The following is a 15,234-nucleotide window of genomic DNA, read 5'->3' on the forward strand; positions in this document are numbered from 1 at the left end:
CATGATTAATAAAGGTTTCGGTGCACTAGAAGGCCACAAACAATCACTTGTTTACTCTAGTCTGACATTATGCTATAGTCTTATGACTTTGGTTTAAAATTACAGGTCCTTTGCCAGTTAAACTTAGGGAATCCTATCAAACAGCAACATTAACCCTATTTCACAGAGGAAGACTTGCACAGTATCTTGTCCCTTGGCACATGAATTTGGGGCTAGGGCAAGTACCGTGCTCAGTGGCAGAACTATTTTGGCCCTGGAGGAAGAGCAGATAGCACTGCTGGTGGTGCTGTGAGTGGCAGACATACATGTGCCCATACATGTCATACTTCTTTCCAACTACAACTGAGAAGTGAGTGCCTAGCTCTGGATCTCTGAGAGTACCAGGTTGTTCATTAGGAGCCATATCCATAGGGTGTCTATTATGCTACTGCCTTCACATCTTCACATCATGGTAAAAACCCATCAAATTTGATCCATGATACTGTCTATCTCAGTTTTTCTAATAGAAAAGGACGTATATAGTCTTCTCAACTTTGAGTAATTCCACTGACTTTAGTAACCTAGAATGTTTGCAGAATCTAGCCAATTTAATGGCTTCAAGACAATATGAAGTACTGTCTATAATTAAACAATATTCATTGGGTATTTCTGAATAAGAAGACAAGCTCTCAGCATATATAAAGTTAGCAATCGAAATGAAGTAGATGAAAGAAAAGATACAGTTAGAATTTTATCTCCTGACTAGTTTAAAATTAGTCCCAGCAAATAACTTGACTAAGCTGTATTGTTACACTAACAGGGCTAGAGAGATGATGACCCAATACTTCTTTTTTTTTTTTTTGTATCTGAGGTGCCTATGGGAAGCTAAGTTGCTTCTGGTGTACTTCAAGCACAACACACATACAAAACCACTCAATTCTCATCTAGTTTTTTTCAGCAGCCGAAATAATAGGTATTTTTTTAAGTATAAATTATTCTCAAGAGCAACGTCTGTTAGGGATGGGTACAAATATTTTCAGAATTCAAGTTAACATTAGTAAAAATTTTTACTAACTTATTTTAAACCTCAAAAAGGGCAAAAATTTTAGCTTTGGAAATAGTTTTGTTCAAAAAATTATCAAAAATTTCATTTTAAACCCGAAAATAAAATCACACATCTCCTTTCATTTGATGCAAGTGATTTTTTCCCCTATTTTTTATTTTTATTTTTTTCAGTTCAGCCAGTGAGCTGAAAAATCAATTATTCTCACAGCTCAGCTGGCAAATAATTCTTATCATAATAATTCCAGAAGGAATTATACTGTGACAAGGAGTTTATATTGTATGGAATTTGAAACTTAGAAAATGGAAGCTAGTATGAAAAAGAAGGAGAAATGCTCTGTTCATTTTGTCACTTTTCTTTTTCAAATTATGACTTCCAATCAAGATGAAAATAAGAAAAGAAAAAAAAAAAAAAAGAGAGAGAAAAAAAAAAAGAAAAAGGAGAGAGAGAGAATGGAAATAGTTTTCAGTGTTTTAAAGTGGATTTGGAGTGTCTACTTTGATAACAATAAGAAACATCCACTCCCCAGTTATTGTAGACGGAGCTGTGAGTACTAAGCGTATTGAAAATCAACCATGCTGTAACTCAAGAAAACATGAGAACAAAGCCACTTTTGAAATACTTAGTCAGATTCATTTGCTCTGAACAGTTAGTTTTACAGCTTGTTGTTTTGCTAGTTTACTCATAAATAGCTCAGAATATACTCCAGAAAGGAACGTAGGTCCTTTGAAAAAGGTTTTTGTGAAAAGAATACAGGTGCTTTATCATTAGCCCCAAAGTTCAGCAAAATGATTTTTCATTAAGAGATTAATTAACCCAACTGTGTAGTAAGTCTTTTCTTATCCTTACCTTTTATGAGAAGCATCAAAGTGGGTTTCCATCTGACTACATCAAGAACAAAGCTGGGATGATTCAGCTCTTGCATGGGGCGTGCCAGATGCTTTTCTTTTTCTGGCAACATACAGTAATGGCAGCACTGCAGAGGAAGGGATACAGTTCAAAGTCCTTAAACTCAACCAATGCTTAGCAGTAAGATCAAGGAAAACGAGCAGAACAGCAAAACCTTGGGGTAGTAGGTCCAATTTCACCTGTGTCAAATGGGCTCTTCAGAGTGGTTGCAGTAATGATTCTTTGGCAGTGGTTTCTGTACAGGTGAGGAATCAGGTACAAACCTGAAAAGAGGAATGACAGGCTAGTTCTCAGAATCAAGTGTTAGTTTTAAGCTAGGCTGTATATTTACAATGCAAAACTGGATTCCATATTTATCATTTACAAATACCTACCAAGTCAAATGCCAAAAGAGTCATGTCAGGATTCTCAAAGCAGAACAAAATGAATTCCACTTCTGCTAAGCAGAGGCCTATCAGAGAAAAGGGCTGGGGGAGAATGTTCTTCACAAAAGCCTGGCATCAAGAGCTGCAGAATGGCCTTTCCTGTTACTAACCTTGGTAGGAACAGGACAGAGCTATTCATTGCTCTCACAGAGGTCTCCCTTGAAGAAGAACCTGGCACTCAATAGGACATGAGTGTGGCGGGCCCTAAACAACCCACCTGCCCCTCCTGTGTCCTTGCACGTAAGGCTGCCAGAGCCGCACTAGCCTTTGCTCCATGCAGGGTACACCTAGCTGGGATGGCGGCAGTTGGCATCAGCATGATGCTGTGCTCCACTCATGAGGATCAGTCCCCTGGGGCCCATACCCATTGCCCCTCCCAGGCACACTGCTTACAGCACCACAGGCATGTTTGTCTCCCTCAGAGGCAATCCGTTGCAGCTCATCCATCTCTTTTCCATATATATCATTCTGCAGCACTAACTACTGAGGGCACATTCAGACCTTTAAATGAGTTCATAGGAGGTCTCTTAAACAGAAATGCTTTAAAATCTTTTGAAAAGAGCAACAGATGTACTGCTTTGCAGAACTGGTTTCCCTGGTGTGGAATTCTGTGCACACCACAGATATTTTTATGCTGCTTTTCTCTATTATAGTCCTCAAAAAGTTAACAACAATCAGTATGGAATTAACCTTGCTTGTTTCTTATGTAGCAGAAATGCTGCTCTCTGACAATGGCTTGTGAAAACACTTTGTTTCCTACTGTGACACAATAGGTGCTGCATCATGAGTCTTTTCTTATGCTCAAGAAAGTAAAGGTATTTCTGCCACTCACACATTTGTCCAGCATTAATTGTTGCCAGAAATTTGTAACACCTCACTTAGCATAATTCTGCCTAAGAGAGGAAAGGGTTTTTCCCCCACTGCAGAGAGTTAGGAAACATTTTTGAATGACATTGTAAGCATGCCCTCCCGGACAGTAATTTAATGTCCACAATTTTAGACCTCCCACACAACAAGTTGTTCCTTTTCAGAAATGCAATGGGAAAAAAAAACAACCCTTCAGGGTACCAGCTGGCAGCTGATCCTGTGAAATCCTACTTCCAAATAAAGACAGGAAGCCTGGTGCAATTGCTAGCAACCTAAAGCAGCTTTCTTGGGATTGCTGTTAAGCAAATGGAAGATCGGTATTAATTAAATTAAAACAAAAAACAACAACAACAACAAAAAAGGTCTATCGATGAAGTATAAATCAGTGATATGCAATGCAGTTTAGTACCTTCAAATGTAATGTACAGATCTGTATCAAAATAAAAGGGAAAACAGGAGAAACTGTGAAACTGTGACTCCTAAAGACTTAACTTTTGCTGAATTTGTTACACTACAAAACTCTGTATTGCTACATTGCTGTACCTTTCATCTGAGGCTTTTCCATCATATTCCTGACTGTCTAGCAAGTTATGCTACAGACCTGTTTGTTACACATAACACAATGCAGAATAACAGAGCAGCAAGAATTCTTACAGCATAGTGCTCAAGTTCTGCTGGGTGGCTGTAGTGCTTAACATTTTTGCACCATTGGACCGACAGTGACACAGTACTGGCAAGCAAGGTACTACCAAAACAATCATAGAATCATAGAATCACCAAGGTTGGAAAAGACCTAAAAGATCATTCAGTCCAGCTGTTCACCTATTACCTATCAATAGCTCCCACTAAACCATGTCCCCCAACACAACATCCAATCGCTCCTTGAACACCCCCAGGGTCGGTGACTCCACCACCTCCCTGGGCAGTCCATTCCAGTGCCTGACCACCCCTTATGAGAAGTAATATTTCCTAACATCCAGCCTGAATCTCCCCTGCCGCAGTTTGAAACCATTCCCTCTAGTCCAATCACTAGCATTGTTGGTGCTGACAACTGAGCAATGGTTCTCAGCTGGCATCACTAGAAGAAATTGTCATTATTAACGTTTATCTTAGAGATTTTGCTTCCTCTCCCAGATAGACATGACTAGCCTCAGCTTTGGTTTCCTGAGGTAGGTAATAAAATCTCTTTCTGTGATTAAACATTACAGCAAAATAGATGCAAAGGAAAAAAAAAGAAATCCATAAAATACCATCATCCTACCTTTTCAACAGACGTGGCCCTAAAGGGAGAACACACCTGGACTTCTCATCTTCTATTGACTCCCACTTTTTATTCCACGCTCTCAGTTGTGATTATTGTGAACTTAATTCTAAAACTATAGCGAATGTAGAGCAATATGAATGAAAGGTGGAAACAAATTAGGCCACATTTCAGACAACATGAACATAAATTCATTGATTGTTGTGGAGCCAGATGGACTTACATCGGCTTAGAATCTGTGTTCATGGGCAAAATTATTTGTGGAACGCACTGCTGGCAAACTCTTGCAGATCTTCTATTGAAGATCTATTGCTGCTCTATTGACACATTTCCTTGAAAACTAATAGCTGTGAAAAAAAAGGAAAAAAAACTGAGCATTTGGAAAGGTGAAGGAAATCGGTTCTCTGTAGCAGCTAACAACAGCTCTCTTTTTCAGGCATATTTGTTTCAGTTTTAACACTTAAGATAATGAGTGGCTTTATACAGATGCAGACATAGGGATATCACTGCTGTTATGCTACTGATGGCAAATGTTCCTACTGTGTTCACATCAACAAGATCCTCAAGCACATTTATGGGTACTCAGTAAGGTATTTGGTAGGGATACATTAAATAGTATCCACCTTCCTTTCCTGAATTGAACTGCTTTCTGAAATGTCAAATTTTGTTTATGCAGCGGTTTTCAAGAGAATATGAAACATGAATTAGAAAAAATGTTCATCCATTCCATTGGCTAGGTGTATCTAATGTTTAGTATAGGTATTTCTAGCACAGTAGACTGAAATAACTTGGAATTAACTGTTTTCTTTTTGGTACAAGTGTTGTTGAATTATCTTTACACTATGGGTTTACAAGACAGAGTAGAATATTTTTGATCTATTCATCTTCAGTGTTTTCATCTAGAATCAGAAGTTTCGTATGCTTAACTGCTAAGGTGTTTTTAAGACGTTTCATAGATTATAGTTACCTTTCTGTTTGAGTTCTGAGTGTTGCTGATTTAGCCTGTAAATATGTTTAGTTAGTTTTCAGCTGCCTCTTTTCATTTTGAAGGATGCCATCTAGCAAACTAATGCATTTCAGAAACACTTACGGCTTATTTGGTGACGTGAGGTTAAATACGATAAGAATTCCTTCTCTAGTCTACAGCTTCTCTCTATGAGGAGTGATGAAAAGGGAGAGGACTGTATTTGTTTTGGTTTTTTGTTTGTTTTTTTTTTTTCCTTTTTTAATCAGTGTAAAATATTTTTCTGACATGGATAAAAACTAACAGTGAAATCTTTAGAAAATCTTTTCAGTGAGTGTTTTACCATCATAGAAGGATTCAGCCTTTGAATCTTTGTAATTCGCTGCTTATTTTTTCTTTAGCTTTATAATTGAACTGGTCAGCTGCTGAAACAGCACTTTTTTTTTTTCTTTCCATTTTCCCATGATAACATCACATAAAGCAAAATCTATTGGATTGTGGTTTCATGAAAGAAGAAAAAAGGGCTCTGAGGCCAACACTTTGTATGCTGAATGTAATGCCAGACATAAACGTCTGACAGCAGAGAAATAAAAGAAAATGGCAGTATATTGCCAAAGAACTATCTTATTTATAAAATAAAAATACCCTAGGGAAAAAGCAAATGACAAAGGCAGGGTTTTCATTGCAAGCCTCACTGCTATGTAAAATCGGTTCAACATACTTGTGTATTAAAACATAATATGAACTCTTTTACGCCATCAGAAAATCACATTTTTGATGCTTTAAAGGTGCCATTCAGCATGACAGCAGGGGCTTTTACTGTGTGCGCTTCAGGTCTCTGCATAAGATACACCTTTTCAAATCTATAAATTAAAAATGCACTTGATAGTATAATCTGCTATTTCTAGTCCTGTAGAAATACCGATTCTCATTTTGTTTCACTGCAGTTTTGTTTTTCTGCAAGATCACTTTGTTTTTCAATGATAGCGCACTCCAAAAACCGATGGCACCAGAGAATGCTATGTGTAAAATTATATGACTCTGTCAACCATACATCTCAAATATATTTTGAAAGCCAGTATGCTCCCTTAACCAATCATCCTGCATGAGTGAATGGTCTATGAAAGAAATGAAAATATTTTTTCAGTAAGTGCAACTAAGATTTCTGTAGCTTCCATCTTATGTACTCACCATGGCCCTAAACAAGTCCCTGTGTTGTATGTAATCTGAGTTAGGAAGAAGATTGTACCAAAGCCAATCAGTTGACTCATATTTTGGCAGCAGGCCTCTTTTTCTAGCAGTGAAAATCCTAGGATTTTGAGGTTAGAGGACTAGTTCTTTGGCAACTATATTTGTAATGATAGCAAAAAATATGCTGTCTTTGATTCTAAGATTATCATAAGCAGCTGGAGAATGCACACACAAAACAGGAGACCCCTGGGCTGCTGCTGCAGCAGTGCACAGGCTGTGCCCTTTCAGGAAGGCAGGAGCCAGAGCCTGGGGCTGCAGAGCAGAGCCAGCAGCAGTCCCACTGCAGCTTCCTCAGACAGGCAGGGTGCAGCTCCCATACAGCATCCTCTGTTACAGGCTGAGGTAGGGATCAAACTGTAGTGAGTGTGTAGTTCTGGTTCCTACTGACTGGCATTCAGCTTGCTGGCAGTTCCCATTTAAATAATCAGAACTTACAGAAATGTGTGTGAACACAATAAATACATTAATAGTTAAGTGCAGCATTTGTGTGCTCTCACTGTTGGGCTGGCTTAGTGCAAACAGTGGGCAACTGCAGGCCCTGCATGTTTTATTTTTTGTATGAGCCTTAGAAAGTCCTTTCTCCTGGGAAGGGGAATTATGCTGCTCTTTTGGACTTTGTTTTCTTTTTTAATTTCAAGCTCTCCAAGTGCTTGGAAGTAGGCCACTGAGAAAGCAAGGCAAACATGCTTTCCGAGTCTGGGTTTTGCTGTTCCCCACTAGATATATTAAATTCATCTGAGGAAGAATAAGAAGCTATTTTCCCCAATTTTCCATACTGCCTGTGGGAATCTAATTCAATTTCCTCCCAAATTTAGCAATGAAAATAGCAAAGAATAAAGTTGAAGAGGCTTCTATATATCTCTGGATTCTAAAGTACTAAGGTGCTGTAGGATTACTGAGCACAGGTTAAACTTCTTTTCCAGCCACAAAGCTACTTACAGATTTAAGAAGCTTAAAAACCTGATCCAACATTAGTCCTTGCTTTGCAAATGAAAGAATAGTATATATACCTATACAAAGTTATTTTTGTTATCACCGAATTTTTTTATTCATTAATATCGCTGTTGCCCCATTCCACAAAGGAATCTTATTTGCAGCGGGAGATTATGAAGTATTAGAAAAATCCAGGGAAAGAGACATGGAAAAAAATCTTTTGACCAAAAGCATCTCCAAAAATAAACAAATGAAAGAAAGGATCCACATTTCATTGCTCGCACTAAAGCGTCTACATTTTAGCAGCAATAGTTCTTTTTTGGGGCTTCTATTCTGTTCAGCAGTGTGGACTTGACGTATTCACATAGCTCAAAAAAAAAAAAAACAAAAACAACAACACAGAATAAAAACCAGAATTGACTTTTCTGCTTCCCATGAGCTGGAACATTTGTTCAGCAGACATATTTGCAGCCAACCACCCAGGCCATTTTCTGATTGCCAACTGTCCTTACTTGTTTCAACCCTTTTAGCTCAGAACTTCCACAGAGGGCTGGTCCCTGCGGGGAGAACTGGTAGCCTAGATTGCAGTAATTATCTCTTACCTCTTTTATGTGTGTTCCCTCTGTCTATTCCTCCACCCTCACAGAAATAAATTGGCCGGCAATCATTGTATTTCTTCACAATAGTCCCCTTTATCCTTGTTTTCATCACCACAAAGTCTGCTTCAATAGTAAAGCTGTGAAGACTTCTGTTAAGCTTTGGAAGTTAGGATACAGACTGGCACACATTATTTTTTTTCTTTGACATGACATGGAAAAATTCTATGATGTAATTAATAAAAACACTCAATAGACACATTAAATTTCTGAGGCTGAGCCTCTAGGAAAACATGTTCTACTTATTACAAGACATTTAAAGGGACTTACATTTTTTTCCTGCTGCTTACATTGTACATTCAACAGTACAAGAATTTTGGCACTTATCTGTACGGTTTTGCATGTTATGACAAGTATGTCTCATCTTATGACAAGGGAAATATAAAGTAGAAACAGCCTAAATAGAAATCATGAAAATAAATAAATAAATAAATAGTTAAGATTCGATGTTGTTTTTATCTCAAGTATTTCATGACATGTTTTTAAGACGTTTCAGTTTTAACTGCCTTTCTACTTTCTTGATCACCTATTTCATGGCTAAAGTATCACTTAAAATGCACTTACAACAGGGAAATTCCATCTTTGTCTACATTATATTAGAAAACTGGATCTCCTGGTGAAGCCACCTCAAGGTCGTTAGTAACCTTGAGAGGGATGGCATAGACAGCAATGTTAACAGCTCTGGTGTCAGATCCACTTCAGCCAGGTCCTTTCGGACAGCTGTGACAAGGTGCTGGGAGCAGTTGCTAGCACTGGGGAGATGATTAAGGGAACTTCATTGCTAACAGTGTTTCCAAATTTCCCACTGCAGACAATGTTTCCCAGCGCTGAAGCTCTGTAGGGACAGCACTTCACGTTGTGCATGCACCACCTTGCGTGGGCAGCACTATGACAAGCAAATCTTGGGCAAGCTCTCCTGTGGGTGCAGAGCTACAGCACGTGGAAATGGAGGGTCCGTGTAGGGGGGCTTGCAAGTTGATTTTAAGATGGTTTTATAAACTTTGGCTATGACCTAGAATGATCCAAAAATGTATCTAAGTGAGGAACATATGGCTAGCTGTAAAAAATGTATCAAAGAGCATATCTTGTCTTTCTCATGAATGATCCCTTCAACAATACCCTCAAGTGACCCCAGTCTGTTGGTTGGCACTCACATGCAAGTGAATCAGCACGGTATTACCAATTACTTTAGTGATATTTACAGCATTTTAATGTCACTTGTCTATATGTAAATAGAATCTGTGAGGAACGCAGCGCGCCCAGGGCTCCTTCTCCCACTAAAACAGAACTGTTCCTTGAACAAGCCTGAATGCTTCCTACACCTTATATAACTGCCAAAAATATCACCTAAATTGCTCTATGACAAAATAATGAGTCTGTCAAAGATGAGTGGTCAGAACAACAAATTTGTTCTCCTACACAATTAGGGTTTATAGTGTTGGACAGCAATATCAATCTCCAACAATTCAGAACTGGATTTGCACATTTTAGGGAAATATGTTCTGTGTGCTGTAACTAGGCTGCTGAGCAGGAAACATCCCCTCAGTTTGAACTGAAAAATGGGAAACCCCTGACCACAGAAACACTGAGAGAGAGGTTTCCAAGTGGAGGCAAACATAGTGCAGACTCAGCGTTCAAATTCACAAGCTCACCAATAAGCAAAATCACTTGTAATTAGCATGTTTTCTCAGAATAACACTTGGCCATTTTGTGCTGCTTTGCCCCTAGACTGTTTGCCTGTGCAGTGCAAAGGCTGCTACATACATCCTCTTACACTTGCCACACCTTAACCCATATTCTCAAAGCTACTCTACTCAAAACAGCTCCCTCAATCGTCCTTTACCAGCACACATTCAAACCTGCTTGATTTGCCAAGCGTCTGCTACCCACCCACTAATACCGAGTCATTACATTTCTGCGTATGTGTACATCATACCTTTTGAAGCACTTGATGTTTATTCTGGATTTCAAGAAACTATGTAGTCATAAAATGCTGTCATCTGGTACTTGCTCAGTTCACGTAGTATGGACAGAGTTTTAGTTTTTCATAACTTGTCCATTCTTACACATGTAGGCAACTTGAACTAGCTCTTCCAACAGAAACATCTGCAAGGGTTACATGAAATTTTAGGTTTAATATGCTTTGTATTCAAAACTAATTAAGTCTTTTGTTACTACTTAAATTCAAAGCAGTAACAAGTAAGAACTGCCTTTCAAAGGAAGCGTTTAAAGAAACAGCAAGTGACACCTAGAATTTTCAGTATTAATTTATCATCATAGTTGTTACTTTGCCATATAAAGTAATAAAATATTTCCCTGCCTCTGAAGCAAAAAAAAAAAAAAAAGAAAGAAAGAAAAGAAAAGAAAAGAAAAGAAAAGAAAAAAAGAAAAAAGAAAAAAGAAAAGTAAGCTTCTTTGGGAAAAAAAGGAGACAGATGAAGGCCTCTCAACTTGGGTAATGCGTCTTCCATGGTCAGCTGATGCCTCCATCCCTTTCTGTGATCTGGTGGAGCCCTGTTGGCCTGCCACATCAGTGTTACTCTTCTGATTCAGTTACCTGAAATAGCTGAACTCCAAGCTCTGTTTTGTTTTGAACTTACAACCCAGTATATCTCATCACAAAGGGTGTTTTTCCTCATTCTCTATCTGGGTTTTACTTTTACATAAATGATCTCTTCTCAACAACCTTAAAAATTTCTATTTCCCTTACTGCTTATTCCCAAACAAAAGCAGTTTTTTATTATACTCTAGTCATCTCCCTTCCCTCTATGTATATTTACCACTTTCATCCACCCTGGAAGTCTGTCCCTCAGGCACAAAAGGCATTTCTATCCTTCTGCACTGCACTGCCTGTGAATTGTCTGTACACACCTCTGATGAGGTCCCTGGGACAGATTGGCCATTTCCTAGTGCAGCCTTCCCGAAAATAAATAAGTAAATAGATCAGTAAAAACATCTCTCTATATACAGCACAGAATCTGATATTAGCACGTTATCCCCATGGTACCTTCCAAAAGTACGCCCTGCTTGCATTCCACAGTTGCTATTGGTCTTATTCAGTTTTAGCTCTGCCTGCACATGACTCTCATTCGGGATTCAGCTGTGAACATGCTGTAGAAATCATGATTAATCTCTGAGGTCTGTGAAGTGACATCAGAAAAATTAATGCAAGTGAGTTGAGAATCACAGCCTGTGTGGGTCAATCCCCTAAATGGCATTTTTTGTGCTTATGCTCCTTTACTTGTTATGTGTAGTTAGTGATACGATATCTTCGGTTCAATTTCTTCATATTTCTTTACTCTACAGGGTTTTTGCACTTGTATAACACTAATGATCACAAACCAAACTGTTATGCTGTCAGTATTCTGAAGTGCTGCGGGTAATATATTTTTACACTTCGTCTTTAAGTAGACCTTCAGAAAACTACAGTGACCACTTCTTGCTCCTTGCTCTCTTTGAAACTGTACACAGCTAAGTTTGAATTATTCTGAGGATTATTTTATTTTAGGATTCTGTAACACTGTCAGCAATTATTGTACTCATCTCTTGATGCTATCTGTTCTCTGCTCAAAACAATTTGATATTAGTCCTTTGTTTTTCCAATGATAAACTCACTTTGTTTTATTTCATCCACTTTATATCATACTCTTAAAGTAATACCTCCATCTTCACTGTTGGTTTCTTGTGGTGGTGATGGTTTTGTGTTTGCCTTTTTTTTGGTCATTTGTTTGGTTTTGGTGGGAGAGGGGAGTAGGCAGTTTACTTTCCATTCTCTTATAATTGTATTCCTTGGAATTTTCTTTGAAGGCAGAATTCAGCTTCCTTGGTGATTCAGCTAGGAAAGCTTTCACATAAATAAACATATACAAATAAATTAATTTGCAGAGAAGAATTGACTGAATGAATTGTTCAACAGATTTGATGGGAAGAGACATTTAGCAGCTTCAGCAAGCTAAGTGGCTAAGATGACAATATTGCTTGGCTTCTTTATACGTGTTCTGAATGCCTATAATAAGGGCTGATTATTTTATTATTATTTTTTATTCTCACTTAAGCTGGTCTTTAAAGCTCAGAGTTCCTACCTGTTTCCTTGAGCAAATGGCTTTTGATGGTCAAAGGCAATGCCTCCTGCAGAATCCCTTCCCATTGCTGTACTGTTCAGGTTCTGCCATGTAGACCACAGAACAGCTGTCACGTCATGGTGCCATGGCCCTGCATTAAGAAACACTTCTCCATAAAATTCAGAAAGCAACCAGCGGCGCTCATTGGTGCTGTCTATGCTCTCTTGTCTGAGGAATAAGGAATATGAAGGCAGCAGGGAGAAGGCAGCCTACAAAGAGGTTAGGGAATGTGAAACGTGAAAGGAAGTCAACAGGCATGAGAATTTGTAGGAACAGTTTCCATATGAATATACACATCCATATTTATACACAAACAAAGCATGCATAAAGAGAGGTGGGACAGGACTGGGTAGAAGCAACAATTATGCAAGCAAAATTGAAGAAGGGTCAGTCTAGTTCCTTAGGAACAAAGTAGAAGTACAGTATCTGATATATACAGACTTTTTTTTGCAAGATTTTCTGACACAACCACTGTTTGTTTTCAGGTGCTGGTAGAAGATCTATGTATGTTGGCACCAATTAACAGACGCATCTACACTTATTTTCTCCTCACCAGTACACAGCACTCTTCAGAGCCATAGGAATTACTGCTTTTCTTAGCATCAGCTGGCTTTTTCTTCTGCTTAGATAACTTTGCTGTTTCTAACACTGATGAGTCTCTACAATAAACTCCTGCAGGAAAGCCAGTCAGTTCCTGTCTTCAGTGCTACACAGTCTCTCTTCTTTCTTCCCTGACCCCTTCTTGTGCATGCTATCATTGTATATTTCCTGTTTTCATAGTCCAGTGGGCAGTAAAACAACTCATCACCTTCCTTAATAGCAGTTCTATTTACCAAAACTTGGAGCTCTGCATGACTGGCCATATCTTACCCACTGACATTTAGACAGTTATCTTTCACTCTGCAGCATCTAGTCTATGAAAATTTACCTTAAGATTGGTGTAGTCCTTATTACAGAAATGATATAAAAATGAAGTGTGCCTTCTTTTGTCTGGCGTGTTTGATATATTTTGGTAATTTCAATTTAAGCAGTACCAGTCCTGCTTTTCTTTAGAGTAAGTGTTGCTTAAATAGCAACAGTTTCATCTGCCTCATTTCTAGCACTGAAAGGGATGCTACACCATCTTCTGCATTACAAATTCTTGTGGATTCTCTCCAGCAGCCACTTATGACAACTGCAAGTTTGTTTTACCCTGAGGATATATATGTATGTGGCCAGTTGCTTCAGGTCATATTCCTTCCAAATGGAAGTCAGCTTGACAGCTGTTAATTTGCAGTTGGCCATTCCATGTGTTGTTTTGCTCTAATTATTGGTCAGTGTATGGAACAGGTGACAAATACCCACAGGAGAACCCTTTAAATCTCTAGACATGGAATCATTATGAAAACAAACAACTAGAGTCATTAAATACTGGTTTTCTCTCCAGCTCCAAACAGAAACAGATTTTAGCCATTTCCCACATTTATAAGAAAGGGGTGGAAAAAACAAAAAGTAAAAATAAATGTTTATGAAATTGTTTTCCCATTCTGTAAGAATCCTACTTTCAGGCAGAGAGAGGAATTAAGGGAAATACAATTGTTCAGGTAACAGATGCTGAATCTGATTTATGTAATGATTTTTTTCTCCAAGTTTGTTTTGGTACTATTTCCTAAATTAAACTCGGGAAACAGTATTTCCTGTGACCTTCAGCTACTATAATTATATCAAATTAAAGCATGGGGGGAAAAGAATTGCTTATTGAGCAAGACAGCACTTGCTGGACAGGAATGGTAAAACATTACTGAACTGAGCTTACGTTTCTCAAGGTTCCTTTCTCCCGAAGTGGGCTGTTGTAGAGGATATGTAATTGAAATCTGCTTTCTCAGATGTCCATGGCCTATTCAGATCTTAATTCAGGCCAGACTCCCTAAGGACACAAATAACTTATTTTGTCCCTGTGTGTACCAAGCAACCCTTGAATTTTTTGCAAGACTGTAGACCTAGCTGTATGAAAATTACAAATAATTTAGTTGATCTCAGTGGAGTTAAGTTAGTGGAAATGAGAAAAGATTCAGCATCTTGGAACCTTGGTGAAATTAGAGCAGTTTATCTTGATAGATCTGTGTGAGTTGATGATAATATAACATGTTCTTTGAGCAATATCTTGCAATACTTGCTAAAACACAGTCACAACACACTGAGAAAGAGTGATTGCCATAGGATAAGCTTTTCAAAAAAATATAAGCCAAACTTAAGTACACCTTTAAATAATATCCTACTTCTTTTATTTTTGCCTTTTAAATATAGGTGTAAGTGCAACCTTCATGCTACCGGCTGTAAAGAAGAAAACAAAAGACTACTTTGTGAATGTGAGCACAACACAACTGGCCCAGACTGTGGAAAATGCAAGAAGAATTATCAGGGCCGACCATGGAGCCCTGGTTCTTATCTGCCAATACCTAAGGGCACTGCTAATATCTGTAAGTAATTCTGCAAAATAAGGATATTCCGTTATTAGAATTCTGCCCATATCGCAACTATGAAGGAAGATTAGCACTGGGAAAAGTTTGTTCTTTCTTATGACTTAACGCACATAATTTAACATGGCTAAATGCACATTCATTGTAAGTGTGCATCATCTCATCATCTGTGATTCTACATGCTTGTAAATATTTTTCATGAGAACTGCATAGAATCATAGAATGCCTTGGGCTGAAAAATACTCAAAGATCATCCAGTTTCAACCCCCCTGCCATGGGCAGGGTTGCCAGCCACCAGACAAGCTGCCCAGAGCCATATCCAGCCTGGCCTTGAATGCCTCCAGGT

At 38.4% G+C, this 15,234-nt stretch overlaps 1 protein-coding gene across 10 annotated transcripts in view; it reads left to right on the forward strand.

The window, feature by feature from the left end:
• The window catches only part of NTNG1 (netrin G1), a 146,919-nt gene that overhangs the window by 76,198 nt on the left and 55,487 nt on the right, over positions 1 to 15,234 (forward strand). For all 10 annotated transcript variants that reach the window (XM_072343204.1, XM_072343209.1, XM_072343207.1 and 7 more), the window contains exon 4: positions 14,716 to 14,888. In XM_072343204.1, the coding sequence (XP_072199305.1) occupies positions 14,716 to 14,888 (173 nt within the window). The remainder of the gene's footprint in view (positions 1 to 14,715; positions 14,889 to 15,234) is intronic.

Source organism: Excalfactoria chinensis, chromosome 8 (assembly GCF_039878825.1).
Source record: "Excalfactoria chinensis isolate bCotChi1 chromosome 8, bCotChi1.hap2, whole genome shotgun sequence".
In the NCBI taxonomy this organism is placed as follows: Eukaryota; Metazoa; Chordata; class Aves; order Galliformes; family Phasianidae; genus Excalfactoria; species Excalfactoria chinensis.